The sequence below is a fragment of the Numida meleagris genome, chromosome 16, assembly GCF_002078875.1.
Source record: "Numida meleagris isolate 19003 breed g44 Domestic line chromosome 16, NumMel1.0, whole genome shotgun sequence".
Taxonomy (NCBI): Eukaryota; Metazoa; Chordata; class Aves; order Galliformes; family Numididae; genus Numida; species Numida meleagris.
This window is the reverse complement of record NC_034424.1, coordinates 765,200-789,759: the sequence shown is the minus strand read 5'-3', so window position 1 is coordinate 789,759 and position 24,560 is coordinate 765,200. Positions and strand designations below refer to the sequence as shown.

The following is a 24,560-nucleotide window of genomic DNA, read 5'->3' as shown; positions in this document are numbered from 1 at the left end:
GGGCCGCCCGTGGATGAGCACCATGCGGCTGCTGCTGCTCGCCCTGCTCTTCTCCTCCTCTTTCGCCCGCGCCGGCTGCGATCCCAAGATCGTCAATATCGGCGCGGTGCTGAGCACCAAGAAGCACGAGCAGATCTTCCGCGAGGCGGTGAACCAGGCCAACAAGCGGCACGGCACCTGGAAGCTGCAGCTCAACGCCACCTCGGTCACGCACAAACCCAACGCCATCCAGATGGCTCTCTCCGTCTGCGAGGACCTCATCTCCAGCCAGGTACCCCGGGCCGGCGTCCCTCCCCGCCGGAGCCCCGCGCCCCGTCCCCGGAGGGCTCCGAGCCGCTCCCACCCCGCGATGCCACCCCCGGGGCTCGGGGAGAGCAGAATCGCGGAGAGGGGTCCTGCCCCGCCGCCCCGGGGCGCCGCTGCCCGCATTGCAGCCTTTATGTAAGCGAGCGGCGGTGCGGGCACGCACCCACTGCACGCGGGCACACGCGCGGCAACACGCGTGCACACCGTGGGTGTGCGCAGAGGTGGGTGCACGCGTGGGCACGAACACACTGCATGCAGACACGGGAGCACCACGCATGCACACCCACTGTGTTCTCATGGAGTGCTGCAGGAGTGCCCGCGGGATGTGCTGTGTCCGCACACACATGCCATGTGCATGTGTGCAACATTCAAACACGGGCACACATTCAGAATGCTGCATATGAACGCTGCATGCAGCACTGCTTTGCACATGCTACGTATGCCACATCCGTGTGCACACACTGCACCAGTGTGCATATACACACGTTGCCACACAAGCACATTCCACTGTGCACTGCAAGCACGCGCATACACAAAATACTGCATGCACGCACCCATTGCCGGGCACACATCTGAAGGGCTGCACCACAGCTCACACACCCCCAGCACCCACACAGCATCATTGTTCCCCCAGCACCACAAATGCACAGGAAACATGAGCAGACACTTGAAGCACACACACACACATGCACGCACACACGTGTGTGCTCACACTGCCATGCATGTGCTCTGACACCACTTAGGCTCTGAGTGGGCAGGCAGACACATGGACACCCGGCCCACCTTGCACACATGCAGAAGATGTCTGCAGAGCTGCGTATGGGTACACAGGGATGCACACAAAGCATGCAAAACCTGCACCATGGGGACACACGCACGCAGTCATGTTGGGTGCATGCATGCCCAGCACACAGCCAACCAGTGTGGGGGCAGGGAGCTGGAAGTGGAAGCTGAGTGGGACATGGTTTTCTAAGCTGGAGTTGGGGGTGGCTGGAGGCATCCCCAGGGACACCGTAGGCTGCCCAGGATCCTCACTGCTCAGCTGGGTCCCTTGCAGGGCTGAGATTCATTTTGTAACCCAGCTGATGGATGCCCATGTCCAGGACCCCTCTAAGCCTCATCCCCAGAGCAAACCCAATGGGCTGAGCGGGTGCTGGGGGTTCTGCAATGCAGAGAGAGCCGCAGTGCTGAGGTCAGGGTGCTTGGGTTGCCGTGCCATCCTGATGGCCATGCTCCTGGCCCCACGGCAGTGTGGGGCTCAGCTGTCCCCACCCCAGCTTGCTGGCGCTGAGCCCACTCCACAAAATGGCTTCTCTCGGTCAGCTGCTGTGCAGCCTGCGCAGCCCTCACCTACAGCCTCTCCCCCTGCCCGGTGCTGCCCAAGAACCCGTCCCCAAGCCACTTCCCAGCCCTGCCGACACAGCCCCCTCACACACCCCTTGTGTCAGCTGAGCACCAGGCACCCCCCTCCTGCCTCCCCACATCCCCATGTGCTGCCCTCAGTAATGTCCCCCTTCTCCCACGGTAGAGGGTCCAAACTCTGTGCCTCATCCCATCCCAGTCCCTGTCCCTAGCCATCCCTCCTCCTCCTCATCCATCCTGCCCTGCAGCAGGGAGTGCAGCACATCCCACTGCTGGGGCAGATTCTTGGAGGAGGGAAGAAGTGCTGTCTCTTCCCAGGCACTGAAGTCCTTGTGCCAATTCACCCCTAGAAGGAGACCTGCTGCCAGCAGAGGACATTCCTCGAACAAAGGGTTCCCCAGGGGTTACCCAGCTCCTTCCCACTCCATTTGACAGAAGCCAGGATCCTGCTGGATCCCAACCCCCTCATCACAGCAGGATCTCACCATTCTCCTCCTTCTCCAGTTCAGTACAGCCCAATACCCAGCACCCAGCACCCAGCACCCAGCACCCAGCACTTCACTGTTGCTGCCTGAGCCCCGCACCCCCGTCCCCCCCAGTGTTCCCATGTGCCCGGAGCCAGATGGCTGATGTGCGCCGTGGCTCCACGCTCTTCCTCCCGCTCTGATTCCCAGCTGACCACTTTGTATGTAATAGTCCTCAGAGGGGAATTACAACCGAGTATTAAATGTGTGGTTAAAGAAATCGCATTACACAGTGCAGCTGTAAGGGAGATGCTTCCCTCTAATCTGTAATCCATGGAAGTTATTAGTTTAGCCGAGCAGCTCGGTGTGGCATTTCCATGAAGGTCCAGCCCTGGGCAGCCCCATCCCCTCCAAGCATCACCGGGCTCGCACCACCCTACCCTGGTGCAGTCGTTGCTTTGCTGCTGATGATTTTAATGCTGTTATTGTGCTAACGTGGGGCTCTTTAACGTTGCAGAAAAGGAAAATCACACTCGATGGCCGATGTGCTCCTGTGAAATAATGTTTGTGTCGTGTATCCTGTCCTGCAGGTCTATGCAATATTAGTTAGTCACCCTCCTGCTCCCAACGATCACCTAACACCAACACCCGTATCATACACAGCTGGCTTCTACAGGATCCCTGTCATTGGTCTGACAACACGCATGTCTATATATTCTGATAAGGTAACTGATGCATGTTTCTAGTCTAGTACCTCATACGTGCGGTGTAAATCGAGAGTGCCCATCAGGAGGGTTGATGATGTTAAACACTATCTATTTGTCCGTCTGTCTGTCCACCCTCTCCAGTTCAAACTGCAGCTCCCTCCCTCTCTCACATCCCCAGAACATCATTTTTTCACAGCTGCCAGTGTTGACCTACATAGTGCAGGATGATTTCTGCAGCAATTCCCTGCCAGGCTGTTGAGCTCCCTGCTCTCCAGCCAAGCCAAGTGCTTGCACTCACTCCTGCTCCTGTGGCTGGAGGGGTCCTGGGTGCTCCCCAGGTGTGGTGGTCCTGTGGAGGGGAGGTTCACATGATATTGCTACGGGAGCTAATTGAATTGGCTAACATCTTATCCTGATGCTGATGCCCCATCCCCAGGGATGCTCAAGGCTGGGTTGGGTGGGGTTTTGGGCAACTTGGGATACTGTGAGTGTCCCTGCCTGTGGAACTGGATGGGCTTTAAGGTCCCTTCTAACCCATCCACTCCATGAACACTTGAGAAGGATTCAGATTCCAGTGCCTCAAACCATCCTCCTGAGCTGAGATGTGCCTTGGCTGCATGCCCTCTGCTCCCAGCCCCAAAGCACAGCACCATCACTGAGAGCAAAAGCAGCAGGGCCAGGTTGCCCAGGTGCCATCACAGCCCGGGTGCTGGGTTTTGTTCAGGTGCGTGAGCTCAGTGCATGACAGCAGGCCCGCTGCAGAGCACGAGTCATCGGCCTTTACTTGGGAAATGTGAATATTCACAAATGCAAATGTTCAGTGCAAAAATAGTCACTCCGCCCACATGCTAAATGAAGCCAAATTTCAGGAGAGGAGGAGCAGAGGCTCGCAGAGAGCCAACCAGCAGGGCTGCTGTGCAGGAGCAGCTGCAGGGCTTGGTGAAACCATGGCAGGACAGCCAGCAAGCCATGACCACGACAATGACAGGGTCTGGGAACACACCCACCCCCATTGGGTCATGGCACTGCAGGAAGGGGACAGGGATGGAGTGAGGTGGCAGACCAGGGGAGCAGAAGGCCAGGGCAGCAGGGAGCCAGGTCGGTGCTGCTGCAGGATGGGGCATCGGCAATGCCAGCAGGGGAGATGGGGTGCAGGGAGCGAGGACTCTGCATGCTGCAGGTCCCACTTGGTCTTAGCAGAGCCCCAATCACCATTTCCACATGGTGACCTTGCACTGAATTTGCCTCTCACCCTGAGAGGGTAAGATCTTCCCATGCCTCATCCATGTTTTCCTATTTAAAAGAAATTTTCTGCCTCAGAGCTTGAGGGGGGCCATGGCAGAGGCAGGGAGATGCTCCCCACCAAGCACTGAGCAATGAGGCAGGTCCAGGGTTGCAGGGGCACGTCTCACCCCTTGAGCCTCAGTAGGGCTGACCTGCGCTCAGCTGCATTCCCTGCATAGAGCTGTGGTGCTAGTGGGAATGTGGGCACACGGAAGGGCTGGGTGGAGAAGGAACAAGGAGGCTGAGTAATGGACTGGAAGGAATAACAAAGTGGTAGGGAGGGGACAACAGGAGAGCAAAAGGTGAGAGCATGGGATGAAGTGGTGTGAAGCTCTGCAAGATGGGCTGATGCAGCGCTGGGGCACTCAGCTGCTTCCCTTTTGGCTTTGCAGTGATCAGCATGCTGATACTTTTTTTTTAATTCAGGAAATTATAGCTTTCAGCTCCGTTTCTATGGAAACACGCTTGTACGATCACTTTGTGTGCGTGCCCGTGATTGGTTTTGAAGGCATCAGCCAATTTTAGCTAAATTTCACAGGGGTTTGAAGACTCAGAGTTAATTACGGTCCTCCCAAGGTTAAACTGTTTGAGAGAGGAGGCGTGGGCCTTGCAAAACAGGTTTCCCGGAGCCTTTTGATGCCCTCCTAGCATCTCCAGTCAAGCATGGCACTCAGTCTTTCAGTGGACGTAACTCAGGGGAGCAAACGTTCTTGCTCCTGGTATTCAAAGAAGAGTTTGTTCCAGAAATGGGCTTGCAGCCAGCTCAGCAGCCTTTGTTTGGTCTGTTTGGTACATCTTACGAAACCATTCCCCGCTCCTTCACCAATGCTCCATATGGGCTGAGCACTGTGAATGGAGCCCAACTGCCGCCGTGCAGGAGAGCTCACAACCCCCAAGGACAGAGGCTGGGAGGAGAGCAGAGGAGCCCCACACTCCTGAAGGACATCTTGTCCATGCAGCACAGAGGAATGGAGGATGATGCATTTGCATGAGAACTCCTCGTGCATCAGCCCCCACTGAACCCCCTCCCAGCTCATGACTGAGCTATTGCAGTTCTTTCAGCTTCCTCCCATGCCTGCAGTGCCTCTGAAGGGTGGGCAGGCTGAGCAGAGCAGGCAGCACAGCGGCACAGGGCCCTTCCACAGAGGCTTTTTAGTACCCAAATGGGTTTTGCATAATTATTAGGAACTTTGTATGCTGGGATTTCTGTCAAGTCTCCTTGAGATTGCCCACACAGCTCAAATTTGGGGCATGTTGCTGAGAGGAGCACTGGCGATGATTCCTGTAAGAAATCAAACTAGAGCATAATATTGTTGCATGAATCCTGTAGGAAAAGTCGCTGTACCAGCCATGGACAAGGAGCTGTGGTGAGCCCTTAGGCAGAAAGATATAGAAGACAACACTCCTACTCACGGACCTGTGCATGGTCCCTGTGTGAACATGCTTGTAGTACCTAGTGGTCCCTCAGCCACGTGTGCAGACAGATCCATGTGTCTTCTCAACCTCAGTTTTGTTCATATATTCTCATGCCAACAAAGCCACCAGCATTAGCACCGTGCAGTTCCCAGCACATGTCCCCAGCCTCGTGACCACCATTGCTCCCAGTGCATCTGGGTTTCTGCTGGATTGAACCCACTTTGAAGGCTGGATCCATTCCCAACCATCATATTTTACCCCAGAAGCAGAGCTCAGTGAGGAAGCACTGGGCTGAGCACCTGGGTTTTGTCTGGAGCATGAGGGTACTGCAGGAAGCTGAAGAGTTGAAGCCCATCATAATAGTCATCTGCAGAAAAAATGGGCTAAATATGATGTGTTGATCAGTGCATTCCATAGCTTTCAGGACAGCTCCATATGCTCCATCCCATGGCCAGAACATCTCTGCTGAGTTTCAGTGGGCTTTTCAGGAGACCTGTGGAAAGCCAGGGTGTCTGCTGTGTGACATTTGTTATCAAATCACACAAAACCCGAACCCCAATGGCCTCTGCACATCATCACGGACTAGTTAAACTTTAGGGGCATTTACTGTCATTTCTCTGATGAGCTTTGGGCTCTGCCCCAGGTGCTTCCAAATACACAATGGGATTGCTCATCCTGAAATCCCAACTCAGAATTTGCAATTCCTTTTTCTTCAATATCCCACAAAAAAGTTACAATTTTCTAATCTGAGAGTTGAGATACTGTCATAACAAGTCCAAGACCCTTCTGACCCCATTTCAGAGCATTTGTCTGAACATCCTGAACAAACCTCAGTGGTAAAATTTGTTCATTCAAACCTTGGGGTATGTATTTTCAACACTTAAGAAAGCCAGGATCAGTTTAAACAGCATTTTTGCAGCTCCTGGACTGCAAGCTGGTTGAGACACTAGAAAATAGCTGCAGCTCTTCCCTGCCTCCCATAATCAGGAAATGTTTGCAGTGCTTTGGTGTTTTGCTGCTTGCCAATGCATTTCTTTGCTTTGGGTCAGTCGGTGGAGCATCTCCACTGTCCTGCATGTGTCCCTGTGCATGGAGGCACAACCAGGACAGGAGCTGTGCCCGTTATCTGTGTGCTGCATGGTATGGTTGGGCTTTATCCCTGTGCTGTGCATGGGGAAGAGGCAGCGGCTGCTCTGGCTGCTCCTCCCATGGAGATCTATGGTGGCACAACATCTTTTCTCTTCCAGTCTGAGCTGGACATCTGTGACCCATTCTGGGTGAGCAGCTCTGAACAAGATCCGATTGGCCCTGGGGATCTTTTCAGCCCTAAAAAGCAAGGATTGCCATGCTTGCCTTTCTGTCCTCTGCCTCCTTCCTGTGCAGGGCTGCTTTGTCGAGCAGCGTCCATGCTGAGTATAAGCACTGCCATTTTCTAATAGCTGACTCCAGGCCCTTTTGGAGAAGCTGCGTTTTTTGAAACCTCTCTGCTAACTACAGCTTTTGGTTCAATTGCTCCCCAAAGAGCTCTGAACTTAATTAAGCTGGAATCGCTATTGCTCAATCAGCCAACCATAATGATGTCTTCAACCAAATCAGATAGGCTCGCCAGGGCAGGAGTCCAGCGCTACCTCCTCCTGCATGCTGCTGCAGAACAAGCTGACCTAGAAACAGCCCAACAGCACGTTATAAAACTGCTTCTCTGAGCTTTCCTCCTGGCAAGCGGCCGCTGTATACCTGCATGTACCTGCAGCTGCTCCTTACCATGCTCTGAAGGCAATGTTTTCCTTTTGATGCCCATAGCCCTGTAATATTTTTTGATAAGCAAGAGGAGAGGCTATATTTGCACTGAATATTTCTGTCAGTTTGTTCCGGGGTAGGTTGTTATTCACCATGCATTTGTGGGCAACAAAGCAAAAAACCCTCTCTCGCATGCAATGGATTGACCACAGGAAAGCATGAAATCGTAGCCAAGATTCACTTCTCAGCCAAAAGAAAGGAGTGCAGGAACCATATTTTTTTTTTAGGAAAAAATTATTCTCTGAGAGCGTGGTCAGACACTGGAACAGGCTGCCCAGGGAGGTGGGGCAGTCACTGTCCCTGGAAGTGTTCAAGAAACGTGGAGATGCAGTACTTAGTGGCATGGTTTACTGAGCAATATTGGTGATAGGCAGGCGGTTGGACCAGACGACCTTAGAGGTCTTTTCCAACCTTAATGATTCTGTGATTCCATGATTCTATCTGAAGGCTTTCAACCCAGAGGATTACCCAGAACTTTGCCTCTTTGCCCTTGTGTTCCCAGCCCAAACCCGGTCCCCGAGATGCACGCTGGCAGCTGACCCACACCAGTCTATGTTTAGCTCTTGTTCTTCCTTGCAGAGCATCCACCTGTCCTTTTTGCGCACAGTCCCACCGTACTCTCACCAGGCCAATGTCTGGTTTGAGATGATGAGAGTCTTCAACTGGAATCACGTCATTCTGATAGTCAGCGACGACCACGAAGGTCGTGCTGCACAAAAGAAGCTGGAGACCCTCTTGGAGGAGAGAGAATCCAAGGTCAGTTCCTGAACATTGTCTTGTAGCTTTGTTTAAGCAACAACAACAAAACTAGAAGTCTCGGGCTGTTGTATGTATGTAGATTTCTGTATGTAAAACACCTTTTCTTTCCATTGTAACATGGCTAACATGCTTAAAGCATCAACAGTGTCTGACTAGTACCTGACAGAACTTTGTACTTTATTCATTTCACTTGCTTTGCCATGGTCAAAATCTCCTACATGTAAATCAACTACAAAATGAAGGGAAGGATAACCTGGAGCTCTGCAAATGCCTCGCCCAAGAGTCCCACCTAAGGAGAGGACCAGTCGCTCAGCTTAGGGAAGCACCTGCCCCACTTACAGCCCATCCAGCAGTGCCAAACCAACCCAGAAAGCGACTGCTGAATTGGCAAACTGGTGCTCACCTTAGTGGTAGGAGGGGTGAGGGCAGCCAGCGTGTTGACACATGGAGGTGTCACGCACCCTCTCTATAAAGCTGTCGGCTCTGAGGCATTAGGCTGGTGCCCGTTCCCATCTCCATTGAAGCACACACTAAACGCTGCTTTCCTGACGCCCCATACTGTCACCAGGGTGTTGTTGAGGCTCGAGGGAGCAGCTTTATCGAGGAGGTGTGCGGCACCTGCACCCAGGGTATGTAGAGAGCAGGGAGGAAGGCAGGGGAGGACCCCGAGCCTGCCAGAAATTTGGCAGAATGACCACAGAGCTGAGTAATGGGACCGAGCAAGCATTCAAGAAGAGCAGAAAAGGACAACACAGAGAGCTGGCTGGCTGCAGTGGTTCAAAGGCAGCCACCTACCTGGAAAGCACTGAGCCTCCTGCCAAGGGGTGAAGTCCCAGCATGTCATCTGGCTTGAAGCAGTGCTAGGTCCTCTTTGGGTGAAGCCCACCTTCAGTAGCATCAGGACTGACACCATTCCTTCCATCTCCCTCCTGGTTCACAGGCAGGGACTCAGTCCACTCTTCTCCAGTCCCACCAGCGGCTGCTGGATGTTTGGCAGTCACCTGCCAAGGAGATGTGGTCGTAGACGGATCTTGTGCTTGGAGTTGGCATCTGAGTTGAGAGCAGCCGCCTCTTGTCAAGCCACTGAAGGAACCACTGGTGCAGAGGTCTATGCTGCCCAACAGGCTTTTGGTTTTGGCGCTTGACTCCAAGAAGTTTCACCCTTTCTGCAGCCTGAGGAATCATGAGCCACTGGTGTGCCACTGACCATGGCATCCTCCTGCCTCCAAAGGCATCTCTTTCTTGGGTCACAGCAGGACCATGTTCCTCCCCAACACCTCTTTCCAGAACAGTGTCCAAGAGATATCTGTAGAAGTGTTGTTCCTGCTCTAAGTCTACTCTCCCTTATCTTGCATCTTTTGCTTTCCACCTGCTGTTTTCCTGCAGCTCCCGTGCATCATTTTCTGCTCCCTCTGATGCCTGCATCCTGCTCACCCTGTTCTGTGCTCCCAGGCACAAGGTGCATTAATTCTTTGCCTGCCCATCAAACAGGAAAGCCTTTGAGATCTTGGTTTTGAAAGGCAGGGCAGACCCGCCCTGCGTATCTGAATCTATGACATGTCTTGGTGTCCCATGGCAGCCATGGAGCTACTCCAGATGTCCTGGCCATCCTCCAGACTGGGACTTGTGCTCTGTGGTGGTAGATCACCACACCTTCCCTTTGGGATCTGCCACAAACTCTTGTTTCTCTTTCCTTTAAAGAACTTGCTGTGACCAAGTGGCTGGCCTGGCCACTCTGAAAGGTGGTAGCTGTTCCCATCAGGGCATTTCCTTCTTCCTCAGTCTCTTCTGCTGTCTCATTGCTCTTCTAATCGCCGGTGTGCTGAATTTATGCTATGAGGTGATGCCATAGATCCCTCTCTAATCCCCTCCAGGGCAGCCTGGACCCCGGGAGAAGCAGGCAGGAGAGTGGCTCTGACCTCTTCAAGGTGTGAATCACAGCTCCCAAGGACCTGGGAGATCTGCTGTGGGTCAGAGGCCCACCTGGATCCTACCATGGCTTGTCTCCTGGAGTCAGCACCAGGACATGTTGTTCCTCAGGCATGGATTAATGCTTCAAGAAGGTGCTCGGAGCCCAGCACTGGCCAGCACTGGCACTCTGCACATGCTAAACTCACCTGAGATGTCTGCAGAAACTTCTCCTTGGGCTGCTGCTTCATCCTGAGTGGTACAGCTCTGCAGTACCCACCAACAACCACCACTGCTTGGGTTCAGCTTGGGTACAAAATGCGTTGAACATCAGAGTCTGTCCAGGTCTGAGATGGCAGGTCCCTGGTGTGGCAACTCCCTTCCTCTGGGACTGTGGTGTTCATGCAAGCAGTAATTTTTAAGTGAATGTTGGAGAACGTGGAGAGTGAATTTTGATATTGTGGATCCCTATGTGAAACATGGGCTGAGGAGTAGGGAAGTGCTGTGGAACCACACCAAAACTTGGAAAGAGAAGAGGCATTGCTGGTCACTACATCAGGGATGGGGACAGCAGGAGGCAGAAGTGATGAGATGCCGTTAGGTCCAACTGTGCTGGGCCCAAGACTCTGCTTCACTTTGCTGACCAGCTCCAGTTGAGGTACCAGTACACCCTGGGCACATGAACTCAGTCACATCTGGAGGCTGCAGAACGGATGACCAAGTTTCCAGTCAAATTGATGGAGTCTGAAGGAAAACAGCCAGTGTCTCTCCTCTGGAGAGTGTTCATGCTGTCCTGCTGCAGCCCTGCTCTCCTCGAAGGCAGTGTTCCTCCAAGTCTCACTGCGATCGGAGCAGATTTGAAGAAGCAGTTGCAGAAATTTCCACCATGAACATCACCTGGAATGAAGGCGGAGCTGGGCTTGGAACACATTTTTCTTCCTCAGCTTCTTTTCCTTGCAAGATCCCGACTTCTTAGAACAATGAAAAGTATCCAAGGAGAGGAGTAGAAAAATCACGCAACTGCACAGACAGGAGAGCTGGCAAAGATGAAGACTGGCCAGAGAGCTCAGGAAGAAGCAAGCTGTTTAGTGTGGAAAGCAAGATGCAGAAGCAGAGGCTGGCTGCGTCAGGATCAACGTGGGAAATGGAACCCTGGAGTTAAAGGGGTGCAAAGGGTTGGGTTCCTGATGGGAATCAGTTGCCATGAGATGCTGCAAAATGGAGATTGGAGTAGAGCCGTGTCCCATACATGCAGGTCAGGGATGCCCAGCCGGGTGGGAAGGGGCCAAGAAGAAGGGGTCAGATTGTCCCACCAAAAGCTGCCAAGAGCTGTCCTGCAGGTGCTCTCAGGTTGTCACTGGCAGGACCACAAGATGATGCATGGGGACAGGTCCCCAGTCCCCAGAACCTCCCGAGGCCGCCCACGTGCTGCAAAGCCACCCGGTGCCCCCCAAGCACCAATTAACAGCCACAGTGTCATCCCATGGTCACCATTGCTTCATATTGCCATGCTTTGAGCCAACACGGGACCTAGCGAGCTTTTTTTCCTCTCTCTTTTGGATGGCAACAGAGCTCCAAAATGCTGCTCCCTCCTTGCAGGAGGTGAAGCTCAGCTCCTCACTTGCTGTGAACTCTCTTAGGGCAAACAGGATTGTAATTGTAATAGTAATAGCAATGCTAATGCTATTGATTGTAACAGCTTGTGTTTATCCAGCACTTTCCGTACACAACATTTTGTCCTTTACTTCCACAGTAATTCCATGGAATTCCCACCACTTAGGCCCTTAGAGATGCGTAGATTGTTTCTGAGCTTAAGATAAAAATTTCTTGCTGAAGAATTCCCCAGTCCCACAAGGGAAATGCAACTGCATCGTGACAGCTGTGACACTCAGGCTTGCTTTGCACCGTGACGCTCCCGCGAGAGCTGAGGCACTCTCTCCTGATAGTGGTTTTTGCGAGCTCCAGCGTTATAGAGACCCTTTAGCAAACAGTGGAGGAGGAGGTGGATGTTGGATTGCTTTACTACACGTCATTTTCAACTGTTTATAATATTCTTCTGTGTCTACATATTTTCTCTGTGCACATTATTCATCAGAGTAAAAAAAGGAACTATGAAAACCTCGACCAACTTTCCTATGACAACAAGCGAGGACCCAAGGTATATATGCATGGAAATGCACGCCGCCCACCAACCTAACTAGCAAATGAAAAATAGCCACAGCCACCAGAAAAATAAAAAATAAAAAATAAATAAAAAAATAAAAAGAAAAAAAGAGAAAGAGAAAAAAGAAAAGAGAAAGAAAGAAAAAAAGATCCATGACTGTGTTTCTTGGTAGCACGTTTTTATGTTGAGATAGTTTGGTTTGGACTTGAGAATGGAAACCTAGCCAGCTGACCCTGGAAGGATTTCTTTTTGAGACATGCATGTGAACCAGTAATTAACTTGCAAGTTTTTTTTTTTTTTTGGAAAGTTGAACCAACCCCCTTTCCTCCCCAAAGGAAACGGTTCCTTGGTGTAAGTCGTTCACTTTTACTCCCAAAGGTTAACCCTGTGCAATATGTTTTTTTTTTCATTTCCCATGTTTTTGAAAAACAACACTCGTTTGAGTTTTCAATTGCATTTCAAAGCCTTTTTCTCTTTCCTGTACAATGCACGCCTCTTTTTGGGTCTTGATTGACTTCAGTTTGCATGCACAGTGCAAAAAAAAAACCAAAAAACCAAAACCTTAAAAGAGAAAGAAAGGAAGGAAAGAAAGAAAAGAAAGAAAAGCAAAGAAAATAAGAAAAAAAAACTAGCTGTAACCAACCTTATTTAGCAGACTTTTGTGCAGTTTAATGAATTTTCTTGACCCTTTTCTAGATAGCATGGCTCTCACAAGCAGTCCTCAGTCTCCTGCACTAACCAGCTTTGCTCACACTAATCACAGGCTGAGAAAGTGCTGCAGTTTGACCCTGGGACCAAAAATGTGACGTCGCTGCTGCTGGAGGCTAAAGAGCTGGAGGCTCGCGTCATCATCCTCTCTGCCAGGTAAGGCCCATGGAGCCCTCCCTTCTCCCAGTTTCCTCACTTCCCCCCTGCAGCTCTGCCCAGCACAGGAGTCCATGCGGATTTGGAGCATGCCATCATTTTTAGGGAGCATGGGAGAAAATCCACATAAAGCCCCACATCACAGGGAGGTACTGTATATAGCAGTCACGGTCATGATAGAGGTGGCTGGATATCAGTGAGGTGTTATCAGCGACATATCCTGAGCCCCCTGCAAAGGAGGGGGGTCTCATTGCCCCATTCTTATAGATGGTGACTGATACAGAGTGGGCGAGATTTGCTGGGTGCTGTGGGATTACATGAAGCTGGGAGAAAGCTTCTCAGTGCACCCCGGAGTTACCCATCGCCCAGGAGAACAAGTTGTCAGAGGGGATCAGAGGGAGCTCTCCAGGGTTCCCAGGGGTGCAAGACAGGATGAAGGGGTCCATCTGGCACCCAGAGCCACATTGCCATTCCCTTCTTCTCATTGCAGTGAGGATGATGCGGCAACGGTGTACAGATCAGCAGCCATGCTCAATATGACGGGCTCCGGCTACGTGTGGCTGGTGGGGGAACGGGAGATTTCGGGCAATGCCCTGCGCTACGCCCCTGATGGTAGGCACCCACCTGGGGCACCCACCCTGCTCTTGGACAGGAGCCTGTCTGGGGCTCCGACAAGTGGTCCATGGGCACACTGTGCCATGATGGTTCCAAGCATGTGTTGGGTCCAGCATGCTTTCCTGGACCTGCATAGGGTGGCAGCAGCCTGAGAGCCCTGGCCATGCTGTCATGCCCCCATCCAGGGCTTTGAGGCTGAATGTCACCTGAGCAAAGGCTTGGGCAGCCGGGTGGGAAAGGAGCAATGGTTTCAATGGCCCACATTGCTCCTCCATCACCCTTTGGCAGGCAGAACTATGTCAGCCCAGCACCTGAAGCTCATGCAACTCCCCCACTGCCTCTGAAGGGTCCCCAGCCCCATGGCTGTGTGCTCACTGGCCCCAAATCCTGCTTGTGGGAACAGCAACAGTGCTCAGTGGGACTGACCCATTCCTCTGCTCATGACAGGAGTCATCGGCTTGCAGCTCATCAATGGGAAAAATGAATCAGCCCACATCAGCGATGCAGTGGCAGTGGTGGCCCAGGCTGTACATGACTTGTTTGAGAAGGAGAACATCACTGACCCACCACGGGGCTGTGTGGGCAACACCAACATCTGGAAGACAGGGCCCCTTTTCAAGAGGTATCTGGGGAAGGGTGGATGCCACATTCCCAAGGGGAAGGGTCCTGATGGGGAAGGAATAGGAAAAGACAGAAACACAGGCTCAGGCACTGGCCCTTGGTTTGGCCAGGACACCACCATCTTGGTGCCTGGCACCAGTTTGGTCCATGCCATCCCACGGGCATCTCCTGGGCAATGCTTGGACAGCTGGGATCAGCTGGGAGCGAAGCCCAGGAGAAGAGACATGGGGCCATGTAAGGGTGCTTTCCTCATTTCTGGATCTTAATGAAGTGTATGGGAGAGGGGAGAAATGGGTTTTCTGCCAAATCAGGATAGGAGGGATGTCTGTCAGATCAGATGTCAGTGCTGCAAGCACTGCGTAATTCAACAGTCCTGACAGGGCATGGGGGCACAAGACCATGGGGCAGGCTGCTCTCTGCCGCAGCAAATCCTGGAGCCGTGTTTTTTGCAGCAGATCAGGGCATGTAGTGCAGGATTGGAGCACACATGTTGGATCTCACTGCCACAGGCAATGAGATGGACTGCATGCAGCGCCCAGAACCTGATCTTTATGCTTGCGTGATGTTTTCTGCTGCACTTCTGCAGATACTGGAGAGACAAAGGCTGCAGATTGAATCTGGACAAGGCAGCAATTCCCTCTGCACATGGTTCCCCGTGCAGGAGGACTGCTCTCTGCAGCGTGCAGCCTGGCATGTTGTGTCAGCAGTGGGGTCCTGTGCTGGGGGTTGCTCTCTGCAGACATAGTGTTACGTAGGATGCTCTTTCTGTACCTCTCGGTTCTGTTAAGCCTGGGACCTACAGAGTTTGAAACTTATTTTAGAAAGGTTTCCAGCATCTCCTGCAGTGGCACAAACTTTGGCATGAGCCATTAGGTGTTGTTCTCTATGATGTACTGCAAGTCCAGTCTGTGTTTTCTCTACCATCTTTCCAGGTTTTGGGGGCTGGTCTTTCCCTTTGTAGTATATGTGCATGCATAGGGCATTAGTCAGGTTGAGATGGGTTGGTGGCAGACAGAAGCAGTAGGAACTGTGGCATGGATGCAGCTCCCAGGGGACCCCAGACAAACCTCTCCTTGGGTGCTGTGGGATGGTGCTTTGGCTGATGGGCCAAATCATTCTGTAGGAGAATGGAACTGATCTGGTAGAAAAGAGGGGACAATGACAACAGGTGTAGTAGTGTAGCATCTGGGAAAAATGATTCCTCAGACTGACCTCATCCACCAGGAGCAGGTGACCACCAAGCTATGAATGCGTCATAGGTATCTTTGATTGGACTTCTACAAGGTAATGAGCATATGAAAATGTCAGGCAATTGAGAGAAAGCCTTCTGATCCCTTCTTAGATCTCCTAATAGCCACAGCAAGTTTTTTAGATTGCCCCCACTGTGTTTCTCTTTGTAGGGTGTTAATGTCCTCTAAGTACTCAGAGGGTGTCACCGGACGGGTAGAATTCAATGAGGATGGGGACAGGAAGTTTGCCAATTACAGCATCATGAACCTGCAGAACCGCAAACTGGTCCAGGTTGGGATTTACAACGGTAGTAATGTACGTACAATGCTGGACACGTGGGTGGGTTGAGGTGCGCTGGTGTGTCTATCCGTGGCCTCATGTCTGTCTCCTTCCTCTGGCACTGATCACAGGTCTTGACCAACGACCGGAAGATCATCTGGCCAGGGGGAGAAACCGAGAAACCTCAAGGCTATCAGATGTCGACCAAACTGAAGGTAACAACAAATGGCAGTAGGTGCTGTGACTTCATCCACCTCCTGCTGCTGCCCCTGCAGCTGCCAGCATCTGCCAATCCTGAGAGGCCATGGCAGAGACACTTAGTGAAGGTGCTGGAGAATGTTCAGAGCAAAACACAACTTCCTTCTGGAAACCAACTAAAAGCGTGGCACCCTCTGGTTCGGAAGGAGACAGCTGGAAATAGGATATGAGAGCAACAGTGTGGAGGGAAAAAGTGTTCACTGTTCCTCATGGCATGGGAGTCAGAGGGCACCCAGCACAGGTTTGCAGCACATACACTGATGCCAATGCAGGGCTTGGTTCTGCAGCCCTTTTTTGCCGAGGCCAGAAGACCAGAAGGAAATAGGTTCAAAAGGTGACTGAACAAGCTAACGAAGGGTAGGTGGGCTGATAGCTGCAGAGCTGGGCTCGGGAAATTTGTGAACAGCCAATGACCAAAAGCTGGAAGTCACAGTGGGGGAATGTCCCTCCATTCTTGCTCTGCTTGTCATGTCTTTCTCTGCAGCCTCTTTGGTGACTGGGCAAGCTCCCCTTCATTGTTCCTTCTGCCCAGGAAGGGTAGATCACACACTCCAACTGGCTGTGAGCCTGTGCTCCTGCAGAGGTGATGCAGAGGCACTGGGATGCTACTTTGCTAAGAATGTCCTGGGTAGGACTGTAAGACTCACTTTTACTCACGTCAGCATGGTAGTGACTAGAGCACGGGCCAGGGCACAAATCCCAGCAGTGCAGTGACTCTCATCAGCCTGTACTTACGGCAATGGGTGAGAAGGACTTTGAGGACAGGGAAAAATTTCCACATGAGGGAGGCTGGCTTGGTTGATCCTCATCTTGGGGACAAGACAAGTGACTGTCTCCCCATGCCAAAGTCAGGTCCTGCTGCAGTCCCCATGCCAAAGTCAGTTCCTGCTGCTGGACTGTGTGGTCCCATGTGCTGCCATGGCACCATGGGGATGGCACCATGGCATTGTCGCCATGTTTGCATGGAGAGGGGAGCCCCACTCCCCATCCAGGTGGGGACAGCCCTGGAAGGGGATAGAGGCAACTAGGTGCTTGTGCTTTCCCCACAGATTGTAACAATTCACCAAGAGCCCTTTGTGTATGTGAAGCCCACGCAAGCAGATGGGACGTGCAGGGAGGAATTCACTATCAATGGCGACCCTGTCAAAAAGGTCTTTTGCACGGGGCCCAACGAGACCATCCCAGGTAACTCCATCTGGAAGTGAGCACAGCAGCATCCCCAGCCCACCCAGCCCATTTGTGACCCCAGCAGATGACTTTCCTGCTGCCTCACTTCTGTGTGGGCTCCAAGGCTGCTTTGAGGGATTGCATCCCACGTTGCTGTCTCCTGACATGCTCCCATTCCCTTTTGCCTCAATCCTGTTTGAAACTATAGCCACACAGGTGGCTGCTTTCCCTGGGGAGAGCCACAGGTCCTGCACAGGACCTTGGCAGAGGGCTGCCTCCACGTGTCCCCCCCCATTTTCTCTTGCCCACAGGCCGGCCCACTGTGGCACTGTGTTGCTACGGCTTCTGCATTGACCTGCTCATCCGCCTGGCTGGTGTGATGAACTTCACCTATGAGGTTCACCTGGTGGCTGATGGTAAATTTGGTACCCAAGAGCGGGTGAGTGTAGGCAGCTTGGGGTATCTCTTTTTTCACATCATGTGTCAAAACACGGCCAAGCCGTTCTCTGGAGCAGAGCTGGCCAGCGGGGATGGGCGATGGGGCAAGAGGCTGATTCTTCACGGGCTCTCTGGCAGGTTAACAACAGCAACAAGAAGGAGTGGAATGGGATGATGGGGGAGCTGCTGAGTGGCCAGGCGGACATGATTGTGGCCCCCCTCACCATCAACAACGAGCGGGCACAGTACATCGAGTTCTCCAAGCCCTTCAAGTACCAGGGTCTTACCATCCTTGTGAAGAAGGTATGGGCTGGGCTGCTTGTAGGAGGGTCGGGGTGGGCAGAATGCAGCCTCAGTGGGTGCCAGCACTGCTTGCCTCTCTCCTTTGTGCTAGGAAATCCCCCGCAGCACCCTGGACTCATTCATGCAGCCCTTCCAGAGCACGCTGTGGCTGCTGGTGGGGCTGTCTGTGCATGTGGTGGCAGTGATGTTGTACCTGCTTGATCGATTCAGGTGAGTGCTCTGTGGGTCACCCAGGGGCTGCAGGTGAAGGGGAGATGTCACACAGATGATCTTTGTAGCCTTGGAGACAAATGTGATGGGAGCAGCACCAGCGTGAGGTAGGCATGGTTGCAGGCCAGCAGAGGGGATATGAAAGGATGTGTGAGAGACATATGGGCTGTGGAGTCAGCCAGGGGTGAAGAGCAGTTTGGGGCACAAGTGTGGTCTGCAGGGATCAGTGCCATAAGTCTGCATCGGGGTGTTTAGGGCATGGCAGAAAGCCTGGAGAGGCAGGATAAGGGACATGAGAAGAGATCTTGCTCTTGTTTTCCAGCCCATTTGGACGGTTCAAAGTGAACAGTGAGGAGGAGGAGGAAGATGCCCTGACACTCTCCTCAGCAATGTGGTTCTCCTGGGGAGTCCTGCTGAACTCCGGCATCGGAGAAGGTGCGTTGCAGCAGGCAGTGGTGCTGCTCTGCCCTGTGCCCTGTCATGGACCTACAGGGACCCAAAAGGAATCTGTGCCCCCTTCCACATGCTCTTATCTGTGCCCTTGGACCCCAGTAGCCCTTGTCCCCTGAGAGTTCCTCGGAGGGGGACTTGGGGGTGCTGGGGGTTGACACACTCATGGCACAGCTGCTGAGGACCATCCAGCCAACTCTCACTGCCACTGATAGGAAAGGTCCTTCCTGGGCTGATTCTCTTTCCTGGGGTTACCCATCCAGCAGGGTGCGATGCATCATGCGTAGCACTTGTGTTTCTCTTTGTTTGAGCTCTTCACAAAGCTGTTGGATACAGCCGTAGATGCCATCTGCCTTGTATGAGGTGGGCACAGCTTTGGTGACCAAGTCAAGCCCTTGTCATGCCAGTCTGAGCTCTCCTCTCTCCCTCCAGGTGCTCCCCGGAGTTTCTCTGCCCGTATTCTGGGCATGGTGTGGGCTGGATTTGCTATGATCATTGTGGCTTCCTACACTGCCAACCTGGCTGCCTTCCTGGTGTTGGACCGTCCTGAGGAGAGAATTACGGGCATCAACGACCCCCGGGTAATGATCCCTTGCTTCATTTCCCTTTCCCTGCCCATCTCTGGGCAGAGATGCAGATGCCTCCAGTGGGTACCTCCTGGCTTGGTGGCTGGTAGCACCCAGAGCCCTATTTAATGTGGGTCTGTGCCTGGGACTGAGCCCCTGTGCTGGATGGGGATGGGAATACACAGGCAGGGATCAGCAGAGAAAAAGCCTGTCTAGAAAAAGCACAAGGCCAGCCAAACTGCCTGCCAGTTCCTGGAGAGCCTGCACTAACCAACGAGGAAACGATTCATTATGGATGAGTTATAGCTAATGAAATTGTCCCTGAGGTGCAGTCAATACTCTCAGCAGATACCAGCATGAATCAAACCCATTTCCTACTCTGGCAAGGACACAGCCACAGCTGATCAATCCGAGCAGTCAGGAATGCACCCCACAGCAGTGCCAGCTCACTGCATCCCATACCCCACAGCATCCTCTGCCCACAGCACCATCAGCCCCATTTCACTGGGAGGACTCCTGCATCCTCAGTGCCACGCCATCCCTGTCCCAGAGCATCCCCTGTCCACCACTGAGCTCCCAGAGCATCCTTAGTCCCAGAGCATCCTGAGCACTGCAGCATCCACTGCCCCATGGCATCTGCAGCTCCACTAAGGAGATCGAGGTTTTCCCCGGGAAAGTTTGCTGAATGGGATGGGAAATCAGGAAAACACAGCTTTGGTGGGAGCCAGTCTGGCTGATGTAGGACAGAAGAAGTAGGAGCCCTGCTGTTGCCTTTCAGCTGCGCAACCCCTCCGATAAGTTCATTTATGCCACGGTGAAGCAGAGCTCGGTGGACATCTACTTCCGACGGCAGGTGGAGCTAAGCACCATGTACAGGCACATGGAGAAACACAACTATGAGAGCGCAGCTGAAGCCATCCAGGCTGTGCGGGACAAGTGAGTGACACCAGCACCTTGCTGGGCAGGGGCTGGGGGGTGCAAGCAGGATGTTGATCCTCATGCATAGGGCTTAACTTAGAGCTGGGAGCCCCCTCACTGCTCCTGTAGCCAGGCTGCCCACCCTGATGCGTGTCCTCTTTTATGTCCAGCAAGCTCCACGCCTTCATCTGGGACTCAGCAGTGCTGGAGTTTGAAGCCTCACAGAAGTGCGACCTGGTGACAACGGGGGAACTTTTCTTCCGCTCTGGCTTTGGGATCGGGATGCGCAAGGACAGCCCGTGGAAGCAGAACGTCTCACTGGCCATCCTCAAGTCTGTACACGGCTCTCAGCCCCCACGTTGCATGTGCTAGCACACAAGTTGCCCTGTGCCAGGCACTGCCACTCACCCATGGGAGACTCTTCTCCCCACACCCCCAGGCTTCATTTCCCCAGAGTTGTTCTTTCTGCTCTGGTCCTGTTAGGCAGAGACGCTTCAGGTCCCCTCTGGAGTCCAACTAACACTCTTCTATCAGCATTAGCCTGCAGCATGGTGTGCCACAAGGCACCTTGTCTCATGGATAAAAAGGGATTTCCTTGTGTTAGGTTAGAAATGCCAATTCATTGCAGAGAGGGGAGTGTGGTGGTGGGGGGAAAAGGCAGATGGGAACCAGAGAGTGGAATGAGGGGAAGATGTAGGGTGCTGTTCACGATGTGTAGGTGAAACTACCTGCAGGACTGGGGTGACATAAGGAGACCTGAGACCCCACCTATGGGGGAGCCATGCTAAAGGATGGCAGCAGGACAAGTGGGATGGGGCTGTGAACCCTGGAGAGGCACCAAGAGACCTTTGGTCCCCTCTGGGATAAGAAGAGAAAGCCCAGAGCTTTAGGCATCCCAGTACAGTGTGGGGATGTGCCAGGAACAGGAGGCAGGAGCATCATGGTGGGATGTGCGCTCCATCCTGCCTCCATCCCAGTACTGTGCCACTGGGCTGTTCCAGCTCCCACTGTGGGGATCTGCTGTGATCCAACCTCACAGAAAGGACCTGTCCCCTTGCACAAAAGCCATATCTGCACACACACACACACACACACTGTGCACATGCACATCATCCATAGGTTTGTCTGCAGGCTTCAGCTATGTGCAAAGGTCCTAGAGCAGAGGGTGTGCATCCCAGCCTGCATCCCGGCCACCTACACCGAGTCTCCTGTGACTGTCCTGTCTCCTTGTGCTTCCAGGTCCCACGAGAACGGCTTCATGGAGGATTTGGACAAGACTTGGGTGAGGTATCAGGAGTGTGATTCCCGTAGCAATGCCCCAGCAACACTCACCTTTGAAAATATGGCAGGTTTGTTCTGCAAACCTCTTTCTTCCTCTTCGCTGGGTAGCCTGCTTTCACTCAAGACATTCTCCTCTCCTGAGCTCTCCTCCCGGGCCTGCTTCTTCTGGGTTTGTGCTTTCCTAGTGCTGGGAGGCTGCTGTGGTGGGCTCCCATCCCACCTTATCCAAAAGAGCTCCACGAAGCTTCCTCCACCTTCCCTGGTCAGTCTCCTCAACCCAGTGGCCGCTGTGACCATCCCTCCCCTCCCCTCCCTGCACTCAGGCTGAGCTGCAGCTGGTGGGGTGCAATGGGTGTGGAGGGAGGGGAGCAGCACCTGGGAAAGGACGAGCAAGGAGACGGCAGCAGTGGGGCCACCCCAAGGAATGCGCTGGGGCAGAGGGCAGGGGTGATGGTTGATGCCATGTTTTCCTCTCCTTGGGCCCTCTTGGTACCCCCAGGTGGGCTTTCTTCCCCCTGCCAGCACAGTGCAGGGTTAGGAGCGCCCCATGGGCACCCCTGAGGGCGACATGGAGCACTTTGCTCCATTCCTCGGGAAGCAGAGTGCTGTCCCACCTCACTGTCCCCACCTATCCCCATCCCTGAGGGTCACAGCCAGCTGAGTGCAGTTCAGTGCACGCTCTGCTTCCCAACGTACCAAGCAGCAGCACCAGAGCTGGGATATTCTGCTGCAAACAACCCTGGAAACGAGATCTGCTCCAGTGCATGGCGCAGCCCCAGCAACCCACACCCAACCCAAGCATCTGCAGCAGCACCGGTGCCTGACTGCAAGGAGCCCACGCAGACACCCTGCACCCACCACTCCCATGCCCATCCCTGTGGGTGCCCCTCTGGGACTGGGGGGTGGGGGAGGTGGGGCTGGCTGATGCCACTTGTGCTGAGCGTGATGCAGAGGAAATGAAGTGTCATGGTGCGATTCCCACTGCCCCTTGTAACTTTCCTGCTCATTTCAGGTGTGTTTATGCTGGTGGCTGGAGGTATTGTTGCCGGGATATTTTTAATATTCATAGAAATAGCTTACAAAAGGCATAAGGACGCGCGGAGGAAGCAGATGCAGCTGGCGTTTGCGGCCGTTAATGTGTGGAGGAAAAACCTGCAGGTAGGACAAACCGTTTTTAGAGCAAATCTCCAACAGGTGCGTTTTCCATTCCTTCACCAAATCAGTGAATGCAGAGCTGTGGATTAGCATGGGGTTCCCTGTGCCACCCCCAGTAACTCCCCTGGGTGTTACTGGGCTGCTGGCGAGCTGCAGGGCCCCGCTTGTCCCCAGGGCCACACGTGGCCAATGCCACCTCCCGTTGTGCCTGGCTCTGCCCAGGACAGAGACCTGGTTCAAATGCCCTGGTTTGTCCTTGGCAGGGCTGGGGACAATGACCTTGCTCTGCTGGGGACCATGTGTCAGAGCTGCATCTATGGCAGCTCCTCATGCAGGATCTCTTATATGCACCAACCACGCTCACCAGCAGAGGAAGGGAGGGTTCACCTGCAGCCGCCAAGCATCCCTTCCCTGCAGTCCTGAGCATCCCTTCCCCATGGTCCCAAGCATTCCTGCCCCGAAGCCCCAAGCATCCCTGCCCTGGGTCCCTGAGCATCTCATCCCCGTGGTCCCATGCTGCCCATCCCTGCGGTCCCATGCTGCCCATCCCTGCGGTCTCATGCTGCCCATGTGCAGAAATGCTCCAGGAATGGAGCTGATTTCCATCGCCTCCTCCTCCCTACCCACCCCCGGGGCTGTGGTATCCTTGCCACATCCGAAGCGGTTCCAAAAGAGAGGCGGTGTGTGCTCTTGTCACTTGGCGATAAGGACATCTGCCCCCAGAATCTCCCATCCCTGTAGCACCCCAGGTGAGAGGAGCCCGGGTGGAGCCACGTGGCTGCTGCTGGCACCGAGCCCCAGGCACGTCCCCGAGCCTCCCCCTGCCCTCACCACCAGGACCACCTGGCTGCTCTCCATGAACCCTCTGGGCTGTGTCCCGCTTTGCGGAAGCAGACCCCACATTCAAAGCACCAGGCATCCTTTGGGTGGTGAAAGGCACACAGCTCCCGATGATGGGTGCCTCACGGAGCAGCAGGGGATGCTCAGGAACGTCACCTTCCCAAAGGCAGCGAGGGGAGCACGAGGCCGGGCTGCTACATCCTGAGAGCTCGCTGGGTTCAGTTCACTGATACGAGTTTCGGAAGAGCCGTTCCTTTTTTTATTATTATTTATTCTTCTTATTATTTTTTTTTCCTTTGCTTCCAAAAAGCAGCAGCACCGACGGGGTTAAGGCTGCTGGGACAGAGCACACTAGTTGCACTGCCATTTTTCACTTGCCAACCTTCTAGAAAATACTGCACTGGGTCCTTGGGCAGAGTCTGTGGGACTGAGAGCAAAGCATGCTGCCCTGTGGGGATAAACAGCCTCATGGTAAAGAGCCGTTTGACATTGTAAGACTTTTCCACAGGAGGAAACGTCAGAGCACTAGTATCTGGTACATTGCTAGAAGGTAGGCAAGTGGAAAGATTTCTTTGTTAAAACAAACAAACAAAAATAATGGTTTTTGGGATCACAGTTTTGCCATGGCTATTTCCTGAGATGCCATGGAAGAAAAAGACATTTCATTCCATTCATCTTGCTTTCCTTTCCGTTTGTGCATGTCCGCAAAAGAGAGAACTGAGAAGGAGGAGCAAATGTATCCCCGAGCATGCTCTACGCACCAGCGGGATACATTTTGGTTACCCCCGTGCGGTAGCAGAGCCAGACCTGGTCACTCCGTCCCCCGTCGGCAAGGTCACACTCATTGGCACGAAAGCAATTGGGGAGGAATCGTTGTCAGCGCCCGCCGCCGAGCGCGGCCGGTCCCCACGGCTCGCTGCCCCCGCACCGTGGCGGCTGGTGCTCCCAGCCTGCGCCAACCAGGTCCGACTCGCTAACTCCAATGGCTACATTTTTCAGTTCTGTTTCTCTTTGAGTTCATCCCGACCCCGATGACATCATAGCGCTAATGCTTTGCTTCCTCCCTTTCTTTTCCTTTTTTTTTTTTTTTTTTTCCTTTTCTTTTTCTTCCAGTTTCCTTTCATTTTTTTTTAGCCGGTTTTACTTTGGAAAACAACCAACCAAACAACCAAACAAAATCACCACCACCACCACAAAC

General features: G+C 53.3%; 1 protein-coding gene across 13 annotated transcripts in view; it reads left to right on the top strand.

Annotated features, from left to right (window-relative positions):
* Positions 14 to 24,560, top strand: part of GRIN1 (glutamate ionotropic receptor NMDA type subunit 1) — a 32,477-nt gene continuing 7,930 nt past the window's right edge. For 4 of the 13 annotated variants that reach the window (XM_021414045.1, XM_021414043.1, XM_021414040.1 and 1 more), the window contains exons 1-19: positions 14 to 271; positions 2,723 to 2,857; positions 7,916 to 8,092; positions 12,099 to 12,161; positions 12,931 to 13,031; positions 13,522 to 13,643; positions 14,094 to 14,268; positions 15,668 to 15,812; positions 15,908 to 15,991; positions 17,084 to 17,219; positions 17,513 to 17,640; positions 17,778 to 17,942; positions 18,034 to 18,152; positions 18,475 to 18,587; positions 19,035 to 19,183; positions 19,947 to 20,104; positions 20,257 to 20,418; positions 21,326 to 21,435; positions 22,380 to 22,525. In XM_021414045.1, the coding sequence (XP_021269720.1) occupies positions 14 to 271; positions 2,723 to 2,857; positions 7,916 to 8,092; positions 12,099 to 12,161; positions 12,931 to 13,031; positions 13,522 to 13,643; positions 14,094 to 14,268; positions 15,668 to 15,812; positions 15,908 to 15,991; positions 17,084 to 17,219; positions 17,513 to 17,640; positions 17,778 to 17,942; positions 18,034 to 18,152; positions 18,475 to 18,587; positions 19,035 to 19,183; positions 19,947 to 20,104; positions 20,257 to 20,418; positions 21,326 to 21,435; positions 22,380 to 22,525 (2,646 nt within the window). Of the gene's footprint in view, positions 272 to 2,722; positions 2,858 to 7,915; positions 8,093 to 12,098; positions 12,162 to 12,930; positions 13,032 to 13,521; positions 13,644 to 14,093; positions 14,269 to 15,667; positions 15,813 to 15,907; positions 15,992 to 17,083; positions 17,220 to 17,512; positions 17,641 to 17,777; positions 17,943 to 18,033; positions 18,153 to 18,474; positions 18,588 to 19,034; positions 19,184 to 19,946; positions 20,105 to 20,256; positions 20,419 to 21,325; positions 21,436 to 22,379; positions 22,526 to 23,870; positions 23,913 to 24,073; positions 24,326 to 24,560 lie in introns of all 13 variants that reach the window. The other 9 variants (XM_021414047.1, XM_021414044.1, XM_021414042.1 and 6 more) reach the window with 4 other exon arrangements.